The sequence below is a fragment of the Cherax quadricarinatus genome, chromosome 41 (genome assembly GCF_038502225.1).
Source record: "Cherax quadricarinatus isolate ZL_2023a chromosome 41, ASM3850222v1, whole genome shotgun sequence".
NCBI lineage: Eukaryota > Metazoa > Arthropoda > Malacostraca > Decapoda > Parastacidae > Cherax > Cherax quadricarinatus.
Genome location: NC_091332.1, coordinates 1,967,801 through 1,990,434, shown reverse-complemented (window position 1 = coordinate 1,990,434; position 22,634 = coordinate 1,967,801). Strand labels below are relative to the sequence as shown.

Below are 22,634 nucleotides of genomic sequence, written 5' to 3'. Positions count from 1 at the left end.
CCATTATTGCGCTGCGTCACCAGTATTGCGTTGCGTCACCAGTATTGCGCTGCGTCACCATTATTGCGCTGCGTCACCATTATTGCGCTGCGTCACCAGTATTGCGCTGCGTCACCAGTATTGCGCTGCGTCACCATTATTGCGCTGCGTCACCAGTATTGCGTTGCGTCACCAGTATTGCGCTGCGTCACCCATTTTGTTGTATTTATGATAACTTGATAAATCAGCAGTGTTCTTCTTTATTTTGTATTGGAATTGTTTTGGGGAGGGTCTCAGACCGGGCTGAGGGGGCGTTGACCCCCCGCAACCCTCTCCAACTGATATATTCCATCACACATGAGGGATATCATATATATTGTTAATATCTATCAGCCTGAACTGGGAGACTTCAGTATAGGAGGATGAGGATATCAGGGGGATGATATCGTCAGGGGGATGAGGATATCAGGGGGATGATATCGTCAGGGGGATGAGGATATCAGGGGGATGATATCGTCAGGAGGATGAGGATATCAGGGGGATGATATCGTCAGGGGGATGAGGATACCAGGGGGGATGATATCGTCAGGGGGATGAGGATACCAGGGGGGATGATATCGTCTGGGGGATGAGGATACCAGGGGGATGATATCGTCAGGGGGATGAGGATACCAGGGGGGATGATATCGTCAGGAGGATGAGGATACAAGGGGGGATGATATCGTCAGGGGGATGAGGATATCAGGGGGGATGATATCGTCAGGGGGATGAGGATACCAGGGGGGATGATATCGTCAGGAGGATGAGGATATCAGGGGGATGATATCGTCTGGGGGATGAGGATATCAGGGGGATGATATCGTCTGGGGGATGAGGATACCAGGGGGATGATATCGTCAGGGGAATGAGGATATCAGGGGGATGATATCGTCTGGGGGATGAGGATACCAGGGGGATGATATCGTCAGGGGGATGAGGATATCAGGGGGATGATATCGTCTGGGGGATGAGGATACCAGGGGGATGATATCGTCAGGGGGATGAGGATACCAGGGGGATGATATCGTCAGGGGGATGAGGATATCAGGGGGATGATATCGTCAGGGGGATGAGGATACCAGGGGGATGAGGATACCAGGGGGATGAGGATATCAGGAGGGATGATATCGTCAGGGGGATGAGGATACCAGGGGAGATGATATCGTCAGGGGGATGAGGATATCAGGGGGATGATATCGACAGGGGGATGAGGATATCAGGGGGATGATATCGTCAGGGGGATGAGGATATCAGGGGGATGATATCGTCAGGGGGATGAGGATACCAGGGGGATGATATCGTCAGGGGGATGAGGATATCAGGGGAATGATATCGTCAGGGGGATGAGGATATCAGGGGGATGATATCGTCAGAGGGATGAGGATACCAGGGGGATGATATCGTCAGGGGGATGAGGATACCAGGGGGATGATATCGTCAGGGGGATGAGGATACCAGGGGGATATCGTCAGGGGGATGAGGATATCAGGGGGGATGATATCGTCAGGGGGATGAGGATATCAGGGGGGATATCGTCAGGGGGATGAGGATATAAGGGGGGATGATATCGTCAGGGGGATGAGGATATCAGGGGGATGATATCGTCAGGGTGATGAGGATACCAGGGGGTTGATATCGTCAGGGGGATGAGGATACCAGGGGGATGATATCGTCTGGGGGATGAGGATACCAGGGGGATGATATCGTCTGGGGGATGAGGATACCAGGGGGATGATATCGTCAGGGGGATGAGGATATCAGGGGGATGATATCGTCTGGGGGATGAGGATACCAGGGGGATGATATCGTCAGGGGGATGAGGATACCAGGGGGATGATATCGTCAGGGGGATGAGGATATCAGGGGGATGATATCGTCTGGGAGATGAGGATACCAGGGGGATGATATCGTCAGGGGGATGAGGATACCAGGGGGATGATATCGTCAGGGGGATGAGGATATCAGGGGGATGATATCGTCAGGGGGATGAGGATACCAGGGGAATGATATCGTCAGGGGGATGAGGATATCAGGAGGGATGATATCGTCAGGGGGATGAGGATACCAGGGGAGATGATATCGTCAGGGGGATGAGGATATCAGGGGGATGATATCGACAGGGGGATGAGGATATCAGGGGGATGATATCGTCAGGGGGATGAGGATATCAGGGGGATGATATCGTCAGGGGGATGAGGATATCAGGGGGATGATATCGTCAGGGGGATGAGGATACCAGGGGGATGATATCGTCAGGGGGATGAGGATACCAGGGGGATGATATCGTCAGGGGGATGAGGATACCAGGGGGATGATATCGTCAGGGGGATGAGGATATCAGGGGGGATGATATCGTCAGGGGGATGAGGATATCAGGGGGGATGATATCGTCAGGGGGATGAGGATATCAGGGGGGATGATATCGTCAGGGGGATGAGGATATCAGGGGGGATGATATCGTCAGGGGGATGAGGATATCAGGGGGGATGATATCGTCAGGGGGATGAGGATATCAGGGGGATGATATCGTCAGGGGGATGAGGATACCAGGGGGATGATATCGTCAGGGGATGAGGATATCAGGGGGATGATATCGTCAGGGGGATGAGGATACCAGGGGGATGATATCGTCAGGGGGATGAGGATACCAGGGGGATGATATCGTCAGGGGGATGAGGATACCAGGGGGATGATATCGTCAGGGGGATGAGGATATCAGGGGGATGATATCGTCAGGGGGATGAGGATACCAGGGGGATGATATCGTCAGGGGGATGAGGATACCAGGGGGATGATATCGTCAGGGGGATGAGGATATCAGGGGGATGATATCATCAGAGGGATGAGGATATCAGGGGGATGATATCGTCAGGGGGATGAGGATACCAGGGGGATGATATCGTCAGGGGGATGAGGATACCAGGGGGATGATATCGTCAGGGGGATGAGGATATCAGGGGGGATGATATCGTCAGGGGGATGAGGATATCAGGGGGGATGATATCGTCAGGGGGATGAGGATATCAGGGGGGATGATATCGTCAGGGGGATGAGGATATCAGGGGGGATGATATCGTCAGGGGGATGAGGATATCAGGGGGGATGATATCGTCAGGGGGATGAGGATATCAGGGGGGATGATATCGTCAGGGGGATGAGGATATCAGGGGGGATGATATCGTCAGGGGGATGAGGATATCAGGGGGATGATATCGTCAGGGGGATGAGGATACCAGGGGGATGATATCGTCAGGGGGATGAGGATATCAGGGGGATGATATCGTCAGGGGGATGAGGATACCAGGGGGATGATATCGTCAGGGGGATGAGGATACCAGGGGGATGATATCGTCAGGGGGATGAGGATACCAGGGGGATGATATCGTCAGGGGGATGAGGATATCAGGGGGATGATATCGTCAGGGGGATGAGGATACCAGGGGGATGATATCGTCAGGGGGATGAGGATACCAGGGGGATGATATCGTCAGGGGGATGAGGATACCAGGGGGATGATATCGTCAGGGGGATGAGGATATCAGGGGGGATGATATCGTCAGGGGGATGAGGATATCAGGGGGGATGATATCGTCAGGGGGATGAGGATATCAGGGGGGATGATATCGTCAGGGGGATGAGGATATCAGGGGGGATGATATCGTCAGGGGGATGAGGATATCAGGGGGGATGATATCGTCAGGGGGATGAGGATATCAGGGGGGATGATATCGTCAGGGGGATGAGGATATCAGGGGGGATGATATCGTCAGGGGGATGAGGATATCAGGGGGATGATATCGTCAGGGGGATGAGGATACCAGGGGGATGATATCGTCAGGGGGATGAGGATATCAGGGGGATGATATCGTCAGGGGGATGAGGATACCAGGGGGATGATATCGTCAGGGGGATGAGGATACCAGGGGGATGATATCGTCAGGGGGATGAGGATACCAGGGGGATGATATCGTCAGGGGGATGAGGATATCAGGGGGATGATATCGTCAGGGGGATGAGGATACCAGGGGGATGATATCGTCAGGGGGATGAGGATACCAGGGGGATGATATCGTCAGGGGAATGAGGATATCAGGGGGATGATATCGTCAGGGGGATGAGGATATCCGGGGGATGATATCGTCAGGGGGATGAGGATACCAGGGGGATGATATCGTCAGGGGGATGAGGATACCAGGGGGATGATATCGTCAGGGGGATGAGGATACCAGGGGGGATGATATCGTCAGGGGGATGAGGATATCAGGGGGGATGATATCGTCAGGGGGATGAGGATACCAGGGAGATGATATCGTCAGGGGGATGAGGATACCAGGGGGATGATATCGTCAGGGGGATGAGGATACCAGGGGGATGATGTCGTCAGGGGGATGAGGATACCAGGGGGGATGATATCGTTAGGGGGGGGATGAGGGGGATGATATCGTCAGGGGGATGATATCGTCAGGGGGATGATATCGTCAGGGGGATGAGGATACCAGGGGGATGATATCGTCAGGGGGATGAGGATATCAGGGGGATGATATCGTCAGGGGGATGAGGATACCAGGGGGATGATATCGTCAGGGGGATGAGGATACCAGGGGGATGATATCGTCAGGGGGATGAGGATACCAGGGGGATGATATCGTCTGGGGGATGAGGATACCAGGGGGATGATATCGTCTGGGGGATGAGGATACCAGGGGGGATGATATCGTCAGGGGGATGAGGATACCAGGGGGATGATATCGTCAGGGGGATGAGGATACCAGGGGGATGATATCGTCAGGGGGGGATATCAGGGGGATGATATCGTCAGGGGGATGAGGATATCAGGGGGATGATATCGTCAGGGGGATGAGGATATCAGGGGGATGATATCGTCAGGGGGATGAGGATACCAGGGGGATGATATCGTCAGGGGGATGAGGATATCAGGGGGATGATATCGTCAGGGGGGGATGAGATGATATCGTCAGGGGGATGATATCGTCAGGGGGATGAGGATATCAGGGGGATGATATCGTCAGGATACCAGGGGGATGATATCGTCAGGGGGATGATACCAGGGGGATGATATCCAGGATATCAGGGGGATGATATCGTCAGGGGGATGAGGATATCAGGGGGATGATATCGTCAGGGGGATGAGGATATCAGGGGGATGATATCGTCAGGGGGATGAGGATACCAGGGGGATGATATCGTCAGGGGGGATATCGAGATGATATCGTCAGGGGGATGAGGATACCAGGGGGATGATATCGTCAGGGGGATGAGGATATCAGGGGGATGATATCGTCAGGGGGATGATATCGTCAGGGGGATGAGGATATCATTAAGTATTGTATTTAGAGATCAATTACCACAGCTTCAAAAGTCTCGTTCCAGCTGGCACATTTACCACGCTATGTTTAGATGGCACATTTACCACGCTATGTTTAGATGGCACATTTACCACGCTATGTTTAGATGGCACATTTACCACGCTATGTTTAGATGACACATTTACCACGCTATGTTTAGATGGCACATTTACCACGCTATGTTTAGATGACACATTTACCACGCTATGTTTAGATGGCACATTTACCACGCTATGTTTAGATGACACATTTACCACGCTATGTTTAGATGACACATTTACCACGCTATGTTTAGATGGCACATTTACCACTCTATGTTTAGATGGCACATTTACCACGCTATGTTTAGATGACACATTTACCACGCTATGTTTAGATGGCACATTTACCACGCTATGTTTAGATGGCACATTTACCACGCTATGTTTAGATGACACATTTACCACGCGATGTTTAGATGGCACATTTACCACGCTATGTTTAGATGGTACATTTACCACGCTATGTTTAGATGGCACATTTACCACGCGATGTTTAGATGGCACATTTACCACGCTATGTTTAGATGGCACATTTACCACGCTATGTTTAGATGGTACATTTACCACGCGATGTTTAGATGGCACATTTACCACGCTATGTTTAGATGGTACATTTACCACGCTATGTTTAGATGGCACATTTACCACGCGATGTTTAGATGGCACATTTACCACGCGATGTTTAGATGGTACATTTACCACGCGATGTTTAGATGGCACATTTACCACGCTATGTTTAGATGGCACATTTACCACGCTATGTTTAGATGGTACATTTACCACGCTATGTTTAGATGGCATATTTACCACGCGATGTTTAGATGGTACATTTACCACGCGATGTTTAGATGGCACATTTACCACGCTATGTTTAGATGGTACATTTACCACGCTATGTTTAGATGGCACATTTACCACGCTATGTTTAGATGGCACATTTACCACGCTATGTTTAGATGGCATATTTACCACGCGATGTTTAGATGGCACATTTACCACGCGATGTTTAGATGGCACATTTACCACGCTATGTTTAGATGGCACATTTACCACGCGATGTTTAGATGGCACATTTACCACGCTATGTTTAGATGGCACATTTACCACGCTATGTTTAGATGGTACATTTACCACGCGATGTTTAGATGGCACATTTACCACGCGATGTTTAGATGGCACATTTACCAATCGATGTTTAGATGGCACATTTACCATGCGATGTTTAGATGGTACATTTACCACGCGATGTTTAGATGGCACATTTACCACGCGATGTTTAGATGGCACATTGACCACGCGATGTTTAGATGGTACATTTACCACGCGATGTTCAGATGGCACATTTACCACGCGATGTTTAGATGGCACATTTACCACGCGATGTTTAGATGGCACATTTACCACGCGATGTTCAGATGGCACATTTACCACGCAATGTTTAGACAGACAAAAAATCTGTTTATTTCCCCCACTTGAGCCTCCACCATCCTGATACAGACATCCTGATACAGACATCCTGATACAGACATCCTGATACAGACATCGATGCTGCTCCAGGTGTCATGGCCGACCAAGAGGAGTATAATTTGCGAGCATTTCTCCAAAGTTGTTTGCATTTTATTAAATATGAGGCTTATTACGTAAAACATATTACAAAAAAACAAGTTAGAAATTGGGAATCTGGTCAAGCTGGTTTAAGTGCGACGTAAAGCAAGACTCAGCGATGTTTTTCTTGTGATTTGTCAGAGACGTTGTTGAGGTGATTTGATTATTTAGAAGATATGGCTGCCTGTGGTTGGGTTGATGAGAGGTAACATAAGATTTTGTTCGGATTTTTAACCTCGGAGGGTTAGCCACCCACGATAACCCAAGAAAGTTAGTGGGTTATCGAGGGAATGTCTGTCTTATTTCTATTTTGGTCCTGAATGTTGTCAACGCAGGATGCCACCCACACCAGTCGACTAACGCTTAGGCACCTACTTGCTTGCTAGGTGAACGGGACAACAGGTGTAAGGAAACACCACCAATGTTCCACCCTTACCGGGGATCGAACCAAGGACACTAGGCGTGTGAAGCAAGATTGTTGCCTACCAGGGGTATGGAAGGAACTGTTGGAAGACGTCCCAGAAAGTGTTGTAAAAAGGAAACATCAATACAGTCTTAAGTCCCAATGGCTTTAAAAAAAAAAAAAAAAAAAAAAAAACTTCCCTATCTGTACGACCCTTGTGGGTTTAGCACTTAGTTATCATTAATAATTTTCTTCCCTCTTGTTAAAGCATTAAAACTATATATTACGTAAAAAAATTGCACTAAGATGGCACTAGTAACTGCAATAATCTACGCCAACAGCCAACAGACTCCAGTAATCTATTTCTTTTCGGCTAAAACATCCAGTATTTTTTACGCCTTGAAAGTCATTCACAAATGTCTTGTTAGAGGAGACATCAAGACCGGATCTGGTGGATAAATTGCGTGTGGAGTGTGTAAACAGACATGATCGCCTCTTTAATCTCTCGCTTCTGTTCTCTTGTTCATTTCCAACACCAGCGATTCCTCAGTCCTGCGGCTGTTTAGTGACTGCAATGTTTACGTGAGATCCGCATCGTATCCATCACAGAAAACTGTTGTGTGTCTCGTTTAATTCCTATATTTTTTTTCTTCTGCTCATCTGGTGGCTTATATAAAGCTAAGCAATTCTCGAGTAGTTGTTGAGAAACTGTTTAGGTAAAGATTGAGTATCAGGGAGGTTTTGTGGGATGTTTGAAGAGATAATGTGGAATGTCGAGCATCTGTGTAATGTTAAACGATGTCAGGAGGCGTAAGAAGTGGCTGGCGAAAGCAATTGAGTTCTAACATGATTACCACTCGTGATAATGCCAACGAGTATAATGTTTTTCTTGTCTCTCAGTCGTTGAATTTGGTATTTTCAGTAGCGAATATACACAGAGAGAGAGAGGAATCTCAAACAATATTTTATAACCCTTTGCAAAACTTAGTGTACATCAACCCTATCTTCGAATACGCAGCACCAGCTTGGAGCTCCTGCCACATCAAGGCTGTTCAGTTTGAAAAGATGAGATTTGCAATGGGATTAGTACTAGAGTTGAATGGCATATGCAAGAGATTACAGCAATTGAACCTGACGGTCATCGAAGGAGAGAGGATTAAGGAAGACTTGATTATGACGTATATGATTCTCAAGGAATTGAAAGGATGCATAGAGACAAACTTGAAGTATAACTAGGACTCATGTTTTTGAACATCCAGAGTTGAGATAGACATTGGGGTCTTCCACTGAAAGTTAAATAATGTATGAAGCTTCCACACAAGAATTCCATCAAGGCACAAAGTAACTGTTGTTCCTTAATCACTTGAATCCCTAAGTTGAGTACACACACCTTGAATATTTGCATCTATAAGAGTATTCTGAGAGCTGGCAAAGATGATCCTCTCTGTAACTAAGCAACTCTACGTTGTGCAGCTTCTGTGAGTGTCTTCCAGCATCCTTGACAACACGAACAGTGTCAAGTGACAAGTTTGGTTTTAACAGTGATTACCAGATGGGCCAAGAAAGTGCTCAGTCACCGATAAATAGGTTATTGAGGTAAATAGACAGCTTCATTGTTTTTTAAGACAGCAACAATGCACAGTTCTAATCTAAATTAATTCTTAAGAACTTCACACACACACACACACACACACACACACACACACACACACACACACACACACACACACACACACACACACACACACAAAAAAAAAAAAAAAAAAAAAACGAAATTTGGAGAGGAACCTTATGACTAACGTACACGGTCCGTGCCCGACCTTTGTCAAGTCAACCATACCCCCGGCCGGGATTGAACCCGCGGTCATAGTCTCAAAACTCCAGCCCGTCGCGTTAGCCACTTGACTTTGTCAAGTCACTGTGACAGTGACCCATCATGGAGCTCCTCTTAATTTCGGGTTTTTGGTGAATCGTTCCAGCCATGGACAGCTCTGTACAGTCCTTGTGGTTTAGCGCTTCTTTTTTTTTATAATAATAATCCAGCCACGGTACTGTCGCCTTTCTTTCAAAATAACCGCGTTTAGCAACGCATTTAACGATGAGATAGTAAACGGCAATGATATCTAGTTTTCTATGGTTTGTGAGAGAGTTTATTCTTGCTTGCAGAGTGATGAGAAGCCACGAGTGTCCACTCTCCTTTCTGCTCTCTCTTGCAGAACGTTGATGATGATGAAAGCTTAGTGGTTCCAGGAGTTAGAGCCAACCCTCCTTTTCCTTGGATCAAATCTAATTGCCTCCCATTCCTTAGATGCTGTTTGACCATGTGTCCCTCTACATACCTTCATATACAAGGCTTCACTTGAAATGTCTCTCAGAGATAAATGCTTCAAAAGTACCATTTAAAGTTCGATCCATCCCTCACTTGTGTCCAGGTACGCCACTCAGCAAGCCAGTTATCCAGGAAGCCAGCCAGCCACCTAGCCAGCTATCCTGAAAGCCGACCAGCCAGCCAGCCGCAAATCTTTCGGGATGTTCATTCAGGCAGCCAAGCAGTCACTTGTGATTAACCCATGATACCAGTTTACCATGCGACCACTACCTAGTATATTGCTTCTAGGTGTGTGCCAGCGGTGTCTGCTGGGTTAGTCTGTCTCACTGCTGGTGTGTCTCACTGTGGTACTAATTGTTGTTTATTGCTTGGCTAAGTGCTACTCCACCTGTTCAAATTATACACCCCGTATGTGATTTATTGCCCGGCTGCCCAGGCTACTTGACGATTGTCTCAGAGGCTTAAACTATTGTTACAGTGAATACACAGAGACGGGAGGGAATTTCTTAGTATTATTATTTTGTCTTTTGTTTACTTACACACACACACACACACACACACACACACACACACACACACACACACACACACACACACACACACACACACACACACACACACATGAAGTGGAACAATCTGGAGAGTGATGTAGTGAAGGCAGGATCCATACATAGCTTTAATAAGAGGTACGATTAAGCTCTTGGAGCAGAGAGTGAACATAGTAATGGTCAACGAAGATGCGGGGCCAGGAGCAATGAATCGACCCCTGCAACCTCAAATTGGTGAGGGTACACACACTCTAGTGGTTCATGTAGGTAACACAAGCGTCACTGAGTTACATCAGAAAGTTTGACTAGATAAGAGTGATGTCACATCAACTTTACATATCTATTTTCATCGATCATTACATGGAGGCTGGAGTCAGGTATCTGCCATAACCCATCAATGCCAGTTTTAAGACTCCTGAGCTAATGTAAATATGATCACCCGTTGGAATACGTTGGCTGATATTCGTTGTCAAATCATGTATGCGTGCAGACATAATGTCATGTGACGGGAACAGGTTTGGATTGGGTGCAGCACTATTGATAACTGCAGGAGTGATGTTGATAACTGCAGGAGAGATGTTGATAACTGCAGGAGAGATGGAGATGAGCATCAACCTCGGTGATAGGTCTTTTAAATATTTTGCAGACCACTGTGCGGGTGGGGTTAGAGCTCATGGTAAGCAAGTCGTAAAACTCTAGGCCAGTGCGGAAGCCACTGGTCCTGGAGAGCCAATGGTCACAGTGGTGGCCCATGTTAACCTCTCTGTGGTGTATAAATATACCTAGTTGGATGAATCTTATTGTGGCCCAGTGGTTAACTCATTGGCCTGGGGTTTGACTTGCCATGGGTTCAAACCCCACCCGCACCCTGGTTTGTTGACAATAGTGTTATTACGAGTTTATGATCCATATTTGCAGCTTCGTTAAGAAAAGTGAAAAAAAAATTATGTAATAACTGCACCATGAAACGACGTCTCTTAAAAATCAAATTCACATCATCACACATAAAAAAAACTTTCATATCTAACTGCAACTTTCCATTTTTTTTCGAATACGTTAACGAAAAAAATGAGTGTAAAGGCGCAGAATATACTCAACTCAACGCTATGTAATAACTAAGAACTTACTGTTAAAACGCCATTGATCGTATCATAAGAACCTACAACGTTCGTATGTTATTGAATCAGTAATGAAAGATCACTGCTGTGACCTCTGCTTCACTTTTTACAGAGACTCCAGAGACCTAAACGTCAAAAAAAAAGTTTTGTGGTGAAGCATTTTGGGTAACTGTCCAGCATCTCCCTCAGAGCATGTTGAAATTTTACGTTATCTTGGCAGCAGCGTTGGTCTTGGGACGAAAAGTGTTATCAAAACCACAGTGATGTCGGAAGTCTTTGTAAATTGGGTTTACAAGGACGATAAAACGGTGGTAGTGGGACAGTGATGCAGTGGTAGTGCGACAGTGATGCAGTGGTAGTGCGACAGTGATGCAGTGGTAGTGCGACAGTGATGCAGTGGTAGTGTGACAGTGATGCAGTGGTAGTGCGACAGTGATGCAGTGGTAGTGCGACAGTGATACAGTGGTATCAATGACAGCGTCACAATCCCTGATCAATGGACTGATGTTCCTTTACACCCAATTTATTCTTACAGGATAATGTGAAATACCGACTTTGTGAATAAATGGTTTTAAAACCGATGGACTAAAATAAACTCCAGAAAGAATGGCAACCTTAAATTCTCCTACATTTTTCACCTTTATCTGCACTGAACTGAAGCCACTGGCTGGCGAAACGTTTCCAGACTACAGATACCCAAATGTTGCATAGACGGAAGTTCATAGAAACAACATCCCTTATCCCAAAACTTGAATAACATCGGCGGGAGTCTAAAATGGATTCAGGAGCTCTAGTGAGTGATCATAGCGATGTTTTGTGTATCGTATTTAGTGGTCATCCACAATTCTGCAATAAATCAGAAACTTATTTTCTTTAATAAGCAAAATCAGTGATTTATGTCTTTTTTCACGTGATACTTTCCTGCTAATTTGCATCCTGCAAGGTCAGACTTAGGAACTACAGACGAAAATCTTCAGGTTCTTCATTAGGATTTTAGAAATATCCTAATATCTGATCCCTGCAATTAGTATTAAAAACTTTCAGTGTTTTCCCACTAATCTCAAAATCCAGTTCGACTCGTCCATCCTAGTTTGCTCTTGTTGATGGTGAGCTACGATAAATTCACCTTTGTGGACTGCGGGTGTCTGTTGTCTGCATCGTCAAGCGTTAACCTTTGTCTTGGGTAAATTCTCTTGGTGCGACTTTGGAAACGAAGCTCTGTCCTGACTCAACATGCAGTGGTCACTCTGGCTTATCACAAACATCACTTAATTATTTATAACTCCAGTTTTCTGCAATGCACCGGCTCGTGCTGATGTGTACTGAGCTACAAAAGAAAAAAAGTCTGGGGCTGCAGGAGTATCAGTAGCTTCAAAGAAAAGTACCACTGTCATCGTTAATCATTCACTTGAGACGCGTCTGGCAGGTTACAACTCACATCGCGTTACTCCTTAACGAAGCATAAAAATCGGGATCTTCTCGGTAATGGGTTTACATGCCACTTCGATGCCTCGATGACGGTTTTTTGGGGGCTCTCAAGCTTCCAGCTCACTTCTCAAGAGCAAGGGCTTGTATGTTTGTTTACGAGTGCATGACTCCTGGTGACACGAACCTCCAGAGACGAGAACCTTGAACTTACTAAAATGCGTTTCTTGGTTAAACCTGTTAGACTGGTTTAGATTTTTCTCTCGAGTGGAGAAGAATTATGTAGTTCGAAATAAAATGTTCCTTGTGAAGGTATGTAACGAAAAACGTCATCTGTTCTATTACGGCTGATCGATTTACAACACAATGTGAGGCCAGCATTAACAGTCTGGTTGATCAGGCCTTGATCCACTTTCGGTTTGTCCTGGACGTCATAAAATTCCTCGTCTAAGTGCGAAGGTTTTGATGTATATTATGTTGTTAAAATAATCCAGAAAAGTCAAAAATGTTCATTTTTTTCCTCTAAAATTTCATTATAGACTGGCTTTATGTCGGTGTTTACCTCGAATAGATTTCTATAAGCTTTATCTACATTTTAGTGAGTAATAAAAGTTGTACTTAGACGCAATCAGCGTTAGCGTTTAATGGTTTAAGATGATTATATCATGGAAGACGTTTATTTTTTACCAAGACAGTGACTTAGGATTTTCTCGGTGAGTATGGCGAGAGTTTGCTTAGATGATCTTCGACTAATTACTTTCATTCGTAACTATTTAGTGGAGTTCGTGACTCAAGGGCTCCACTATTGATTCATTAGTTCACTAATGACTAACTGATTCTACTAGTGCCTAAGTTGTTGAGCCAGGAGCTGTGACTCGGTCTCCCTGCAGCCTTACGTACTTGAGTACACACACACACTTTACGAATTATTATTCTATCAGTGATTTCCTACCTTCACACACCAGTAACCAGTAGCCACTGCCGCACGTAGTCCAGTAGTAACAGCCTCATTGATCAGGTCCTGATCCACCGGGAGGCCTGGCCGTGGACCGGGCCGCGGGGGCGTTGATCCCCAGAATACCCTCCAGGTAGCCTCTGCTGACCACACACTGTATGCTAATATCCTCGCCACACCTCTATCACAAAAGTTTACTAAAGAATAATATAATCTCTGCAAGCGTCGTATTACAAGAGTGAAGCCGTAACTTAATGTGAAAAGATGATGATGTGGAATACAAAAGATGCAAAGGAGGAGTTCTTTCATTAGCGGCTGTCGTGGTGGGTCAAGTTGTGTCGGGAGATGATTGAGAAATTTGGGCGTAACGTCGTGGGAACTAGTTTTAGCATCAGTAACTTATGCAGCAGCAGTGTCTTCGGATGAGGTAGCTCTCCCTATACCCTTTGTGTGTGAGAGAGAGAGAGAGAGAGAGAGAATGAGTTTGTGTCTGTGTTTACTTATCTGTGTACTCAGCGAGTTGTCTGCTGGGGTACTTTCATCTCCTGGTATATTTTATTCCTAGCCTATTATGTCTTATCATATCTTTTCCTGAAATTATATATACATTTTGCCTTTGCCATACACCTGGGTGTTCAGCTTGTTTACCTGCAGCTCATGTTGAGCAGTCAGGAACTGTGTTATCTCTCTGTGCACTTAAGTATTTCATATTTCTTGATCATATCTTCCTTGTTCCTTCGCTCTTACAGTAACGTGAGGTTTAATAATATTAATAAGTCTTGATGGAGTAAAACCAGGGGCAGTAGAGCAAGAAGTGTTCAGCTATGCTCCGCTAGCCACTATCTTAAGACGGAGATGGGCTGTGAACAGGGAGTGTCCAATATTCAAACCGGTCAACACTACGTCTGTTGCCCTATCGGGGTAAGATCCCAGGGGTACGAACCAGATAAGGACCGGACCGAGCCCAACACCGATGTCGTGAGGAAGACCCCCAAGCTTGCCCACCAAAGAAGGTGGAGCGCCCCTAGATCACAGAGGTGGAGGTCCAAGCAGAGTGGCGTGTTTCACGAGAGTTTGCAACGGATGCTGAGATGGACCGGGACCCATTGCAGAGATAAAGGAAATGAGACGGGGGGGGGGGGAGGGGTAAACAAGCGCCAGGGAGAACTACGAGTCACTCTTCGGGACCACCTACTTCGAAGATAAGTCGAAGAAGACAATGAACGACCAGGAAGGGTTCAGCATCCGAATCTGACAGAGGAAGAGGAATGGTAAAACTGCCGATGAAGCAGATTATTTTTTATATTCATTTAAAGTGCTAAACTCAAGAGTCCTGAGGAGAGTCATCAATAAACACAGGAAGAACAACAGTGTCGTAACTCCTCGAAGAGGAACGACGTAGCTTGGAGTCTGAGCGGGAGATGACTCGCACAGCATCCGCGACGAGAGGTTGAATCACCATCTCTCACGAACCACCCCACTACAGTCCCCCCTCGCCATCACCTCTCCAATATCTCCTCACCATCACCACCAATATTCCTTCGTATACTATCACTAATATCATGACCATACTCGTTGGCCGCCACGACTACCACGACCCTTTCCTTAGAGACCATCACTCCTTTCAAAACATTTGCCATCACTCCCATCACCCATCACTTCGAGATAAAACACCAGTCACAATACCGTGACTGGAACAATACACAGTTAACTCGCACATGGGAGACTAAAAATTATGACGACATTTCGGTCGTACTTATACCATGTGTAACATGTTAATAGTCCAAATCGGACCGAAACGTCGTCATAAGCCCAATCTTCTAAGTGTGGGTTATCTGTGTATTATATACTTTAATATCGATCTCACATTAATTATCCACACTCCGTCACTATTCGTTTTATTAACATTTGTAAATGTTCCCTTTTCTTCATTATGCACAATTTTCTGCTCAATAAATGTGCTGGTGTTGCTGGTGGAAAATCTTCGATATACTCGAGAAACTACAAGATCAAGAACAAGCTATTATTGGAACAATGTTTTTCTCTACAGTCACTAGATACGGCTCTTCACAGAGCCGTTTTGCATTCATGTCTTCATTATATATTTATAAATAACCTCTTCGTCTATAATGTTACCTACCATGGCTGGCTTTTAAATGTTAAATTCATTCATGAGAGAAATAATGGCTGTCAGAAAAATGTTATCGAGTTTTTATATATTTAGCTACTTGTTCAGTTTGACCAGGTAATAGATTCCATCTCTTTGAGGGTTTCAGTAGCCATTTATCAAGACTGTGTGATTGATTCGTCTACCTGCTGCTGCCATTTACCACTTTTTTTATGGATTCAACAGGTTTAGTGACCATCAATTCAGTCTTGTCGGGACGAGTGTCTTCAAGCGCCCGACTTCAATACCATCGTTCATTAATATACTACGCACCTGTCACGGGAGTCGGGAAGTTAGGTCCACGCATCATTCAGGGTACCCACCATTCAGGGTACCCACCATTCTCTTCATCTGTTTCATAAGGGAACAAGAATGCAGTTGTCCTTCAGATACATAGTTCCCACCGTCTCCCACCTCCGTCCATAGGATCTAAATCAGGGTCGGGTAGCGGAAATTTATAGGGTACAAAACTCCGTTACAAAACATAGGTCGGCTGCTTATTGTGCGGGTTACTTGAAGTAATGTTTTCTTGGACTATGTTCCTGATCCGTGAGGCCGAGGGACTGACTACCTCATTCGCTACTGTCTGAAGTTTATAGTTCTGTATTAAATTAAACCACTGGATGGCAAAACGTCTTCGAAATAATGGTACCCCCATGATCCGCATGTGCCTGATTCCTCAATTTGTCGGTATTGTAGACCAATTGATTATGGATATAGGAAAACATTGGTTTAGCAGTAGAGTTGTGGATGAGTGGAAGAAACTCCCAAGTAGTGTCAATGAGGCTAAAATGTTGTGGTTTTAAAAATTGGTTAGACAATTACATGAGAGGATGTGGCTTGGACTTACCTAGCCTGGGCTAGTAGGCTTGCAGCAGTGTTCCTTCTTTCTTATGCAACTGCTGCAAGAAATAAGGAAGCCTCCAGGTTCGCTAATGCTACTGCTTCCGCCATTAAAAAGGTTGCCTACTCAGACTGATTAATGTTGGTATTGATGAGGAAGTCTCCGGGTTGACTGTTGCTACTGACGGAGGACGGGTTGGGATAGGATCTAAACAGACGTCACAGACGAAACTTCACAGCTAGAGTCTCACAGGCATTTGCCCCTTTAGTGAGATGAAGCCTTCAGATTTGCTGATGCTGCTGTCAGAGGCAGGGAAGCCTCTAGGTTCACTGATACTGCTACTAATGCTGCCAGGAATGAGAAAACTTGAGAGTTCACTCTTCCGAGCATTTTGTGATGTAAATGTTTATAAAACAGACAAGCTGAAGAATGAGACACTTGTGCACCGTTTGGGAATCTTTACTGAGGAAGCGTTTCGCCAGCCAATGGCTTCTTCAGTCCAATACAGAGAAGAACAGTGGAAGATGACGAGGAGTTTACGGTAATCAGTCCCTCAGCATCAGTCTTGATGAACTGATGGACTCCAAGCTGAGGGAGTGATTTCCTCAAACTCCTCATCTTCCACCGTTCTTCTCTGTACTGGACTGAAGAAGCCACTGACTGTGCTTGGACAGCTTCTCGTCCAACATCATCATTATCACCATTTAGTAGAGTTTTTTGTTTACCTTCCTCGAGCAAATTACACAGTTGTAACTATCCGTCAAGGTGGTCGACTCGTCACCCAAACATGATAAACAACAGTAAATAGTAATTGGTTGATTTCCATGCAAAACGCCAGACTTGCTCTATAAACACAGACCCATCAGTGTGTCGAGTATAAAAACTCGACCCACGGTGGTCGAGGGTACAACCATCACGACACCCCACGTCAAGGGAAACTTGGGGAGAGGAGGAGGAAGAAAGAAGAAGAGCAGGAGGATGCTGGAGGCTTCAAATGAAAAGGTAAGAAAACTTATGACTGGAGGATCGGTGGATACTGATTCCTGAAGGATGATGTACTCGCCCAATTGTATTAGTCTGGGCTCATCTACTCACCAACTGTCAAACTATTCCTGAGTTTAGGGGTCTTAACATACCTACTCGTAAAACTGTGTACGAAATCTTCTTTTCCAACTTTCCCATCTATTTCCTTCCACTACCTAACCATCTTCAGATGGAAGTTATGCTTTCTGACATGAATATCACTCATTTAGGTCCAATGATAATATGATAATAAGAGCAATAATATTACCATAAAGAAAAGTTGTGGCATCACTGGTCGTAATAATAATTTGAAAATATACGTGTATTCTGTTTTTTCTTTTCTTTTTTTTTTTTGGGGGGGGGGGAGAAAGTTAAGATTTGTGGAAGGATTTCTCGTAAGCCGATTTTCAAAAGTTTGTTATTAGATATCAATATTATAGGGACTTTTTCTTTCATATTCCCAGTTGGAAACAGCAACCCAGTTTTGGTTGCCAATATTTCTCTTATTTCTTCCTCTCAGGCAAAGATGGAAGTGTGTCGGATCCAAATTACAGAGTCGACGTACTGAAGACACAAGTTTTCACTTGGAGGACTTTTCGCTCTATGTAATGGCTTGCCAAATCATTAGATACAGAACTAAACAGGACGAAACGTCTCGATAAACGCTCGCTCCAAAACGTTCGTCTTCGCAGGGAAGATAGTATCGAACACCGTCGCAAGAGTGTTAAACATATAAGTACAATAAGAAATATACATGACTGAAAAGATAGTTTACTGTATATTCTTAGAAGAACTCTGGTACACATGTTTTTGGGGGGACGAGGGGGGACTCACCTTGACCGCCCAGGTACAGGTGTGCTGAGAGCCATTGGTGACACCAGGGACGGTGTGGCCAGGGGACACCAACCATACTTGTTGATCTGGCACCACGCTCACCACCTCCCGTCCACAACCTGCAATGCAACAACAAAATGTTAGTCTTCTGCCTGTCATTTGTTTGTGGGTTAAGATTGTAGCTGTCACTGGCTTCTCTCTCTCTCTCTCTCTCTCTCTCTCTCTCTCTCTCTCTCTAACACACAAAGACTTCATTGCAAACGTGTATTATGAAACGAGTGAAAGGAGCAAAAGATTATATAATGACAAGAGAAACGAAGCTTACAGGAATGATATCAGATGTGATATTCACCGAAGAATACCAAATATTAAGGTGAGAGAGAGAGAGAGAGAGAATGAAAAGTGAGAAGGATAGCAGTATTGATAAGAGAGACATTGAGTTTTGAAGAGATCATTCTCATCAGCGTAGATCTTGGAAGTTACACAAAAGGTTGATTACACTAGGGAGCTATTTGGAGATAAATGGCATAAAATACAGACACGATGGAGAAATAAACAGAAATGCACTATAATGTGATCCTTTATTAACAACGTTTCGCACACACAGTGGGCTTTATCAAGTCACAAACAGATCTACCTGGTTAAAGAGCACAGGAGTATGTAGAGTGTGGAGAGTCACGTGGAGAATGTTGGGTAGGTTGAATTTGAGACGAACTTGTAGGTCCGCAATTTAAAATACTTAAAAAAAAAAATCACAGTACGATGGAGGCAGATGAGAACACTGGAACAACGGAGGATAACGGATGGAACAAAATTTAATGATAAAAGAGTTACTGACCAAGAGAGTAAAATCACAAAATAGATTGACTGGTATAACAGGGATTCACATGGAGGATCAGAAATCTTGAAGATGAGAAGTGATGACAGCTGCGATGGGAAACTAAATAAGCCTTAATCTTTTGAAGGGGCGAACTGGTAAGCCAGCGGACGGCCTCGGTCAGGTGACCAAAAACTCTAGTGGCAGGTCATCATGGAATTAAGACCCGCGTCGGGAAACATTTGTCTTGTTCACAAATCCATATACTTACGACGACGTTTCGGTCTGACTTGGACCATGTGCCTTTGTAAATGGTCCAAGTCGGACCGAAACGTTGTCGTAAGCTTTCCTCTCTCCTATGTGCGTGTTATTTGTGTATTGTTCCAGTTACGGTATTGTGCCTTTTTGTTCGTTAATTATTCAGTTTCCTGACATATCATACCTAGTCTAACCTAAATAAACGAGTATGTTACAGTAATGTTTTTGATACGAAAAATGAACCAGAAATACAGGATATGTTTTTGTCTCTAAATGGGCTCAGAGGAAAGCAATTATGAGGAACCTTTAATAGCTAGTGACCTTGTTAAAGCGGGGCGGGAGAGAGAAGCACAAAGATGGAATAAAACCCGGACTGTAAGAAAGGTATTTACACAAGCATGAGAAGTTTCCTGGATGTATTTACTAAGATAAATGATAGGCAAGCCAGTAAATGATCTTGCCTGAGACTAAGATCAGGGATCGAAGGAGGTAGAAAAGCAATTAGATCTGACAAAATTATCACCTTGGTTATCAACAGAGACAGGAAGTCTGGCAGACACCTTGAAGATACCTAACGTAATTTTAATATTCAAGAAAGGCCAGTATTGGCGACAGGCATCACATGCAAGGTTATGGAGAGGTGATAGAAACTAGTGGAGTACCTTCACAAACTTTAATACACCAACATGAACTACGACTTAAATTATTTTTTGCAAATCTTAAAAGATTTGTGACAGGCTGACGGGAATCATAGAGCAAAAATAAGCTTGGGAATAATAGACTTCCCCAAGGTACTGTTTGTGTATGATGCAAAAAAAATAAGAGAGAGACTTCATGTAGCAAAGCACGTTACTGGTGGGGTTAGAATCCTGGAATTTTACGATTCACTTGCAATGGGTTCTAACCCCGCCCGTACCGTGGTTTACGTTCGCGTTATTACGATTTCGTGAGTCTTCATGAAACTATAGAAAGTTCTAAGCAGGCTGCAGAAATGACGCAGAAGGAGGGCATCAAATACAACCCTTGGAAATGTATTGTAAAATATATTGGAATAGGAGGGTGTAGACCAGAAGAAGTGTATCATCAGGAGAGGGAAAAACTCAATGTATGACGGAATGTAAATGACTCGGGAATACATACAATGATTCACTTTTCTCCTGACGATGACGAAACAGTCACAGGGAAAGTGTATGTTAGACAAAAGGAAACTTAGGAATGACTGTAAGAAACTTAAACAAAGAATATTTAAGGCACTTTTAAATATATTTTTAAGAAGCGATCCTTTAATTTGGAGTTTGTGAACGTAGCTCCCATCTAGGAATGGATAAAATGTTATTTAAAATAGCACGTGAAGGAGTGTGCGTAAATGAAAGCTGAGCACACACACACACACACACACACACACACACACACACACACACACACACACACACATACACGCACATACACATACACATACACATACACATACACACACGACATGACATGACATGACGGAAGGAATAGACTCTGAGGTGTCCCTGTTTGCAGATGACGTGAAGTTGATGAGAAGAATTCACTCGATCGAAGACCAGGCAGAACTACAAAGGGATCTGGACAGGCTGCAGACCTGGCCCAGCAATTGGCTCCTGGAGTTCAATCCCACCAAGTGCAAAGTCATGAAGATTGGGGAAGGGCAAAGAAGGCCTCAGACGGAGTACAGTCTAGGGGGTCAGAGACTACAAACCTCACTCAAGGAAAAAGATCTTGGGGTGAATATAACACCAGGCACATCTCCTGAAGCGCACATCAACCAAATAACTGCTGCAGCATATGGGCGCCTATCAAACCTCAGAACAGCATTCCGACATCTTAATAAGGAAGCATTCAGGACCCTGTACACCGTGTACGTTAGGCCCATATTGGAGTATGCGGCACCAGTTTGGAACCCACACCTAGCCAAGCACGTGAAGAAACTAGAGAAAGTGCAAAGGTTTGCAACAAGACTAGTCCCAGAGCTAAGAGGTATGTCCTACGAGGAGAGGTTAAGGGAAATCAACCTGACGACACTGGAGGACAGGAGAGATAGGGGGGACATGATAACGACATACAAAATACTGAGAGGAATTGACAAGGTGGACAAAGACAGGATGTTCCAGAGATTGGACACAGTAACAAGGGGACACAGTTGGAAGCTGAAGACACTGAATCACAGGGATGTTAGGAAGTATTTCTTCAGCCACAGAGTAGTCAGTAAGTGGAATAGTTTGGGAAGCGATGTAGTGGAGGCAGGATCCATACATAGCTTTAAGCAGAGGTATGATAAAGCTCACGGCTCAGGGAGAGTGACCTAGTAGCGATCAGTGAAGAGGCGGGGCCAGGAGCTCGGACTCGACCCCCGCAACCTCAACTAGGTGAGTACAACTAGGTGAGTACACGCATACACATACACACACACTGGCACTGGACAAGCACCTAAAGTCAGTTCCTGATCAGCCGGGCTGTGGCTCGTACGTTGGTTTGCGTGCAGCCAGCAGCAACAGCCTGGTTGATCAGGCGCTGATCCACCAGGAGGCCTGGTCACAGACCGGGCCGCGGGGGCGTTGACCCCCGAAACACTCTCCAGGTAAACTCCAGGTAAACACACACACACACACACACACACACACGGGGCCAGGAGCTTGGACTCGACCCCTGCAACCTTAACTAGGTGAGTACACACACACACACACACACACACACACACACACACACACACACACACACACACACACACACACACACACACACACACACACACACACAACCTCAACTAGGTGAGTACACACACACACACACCACTAGATCAAATATTTAAAAAATCGATTACAACAGGAAAAGTATCTACTGCGAGAAACGAGATAA

At 45.1% G+C, this 22,634-nt stretch overlaps 1 protein-coding gene across 3 annotated transcripts in view; it reads right to left on the bottom strand.

The window, feature by feature from the left end:
* The window catches only part of LOC128695849 (uncharacterized), a 166,935-nt gene that overhangs the window by 27,925 nt on the left and 116,376 nt on the right, over positions 1-22,634 (bottom strand). For all 3 annotated transcript variants that reach the window (XM_053786740.2, XM_053786738.2, XM_053786739.2), the window contains exon 4: positions 18,677-18,795. In XM_053786740.2, coding sequence (XP_053642715.2) covers positions 18,677-18,795 — 119 coding nt within the window. The remainder of the gene's footprint in view (positions 1-18,676; positions 18,796-22,634) is intronic.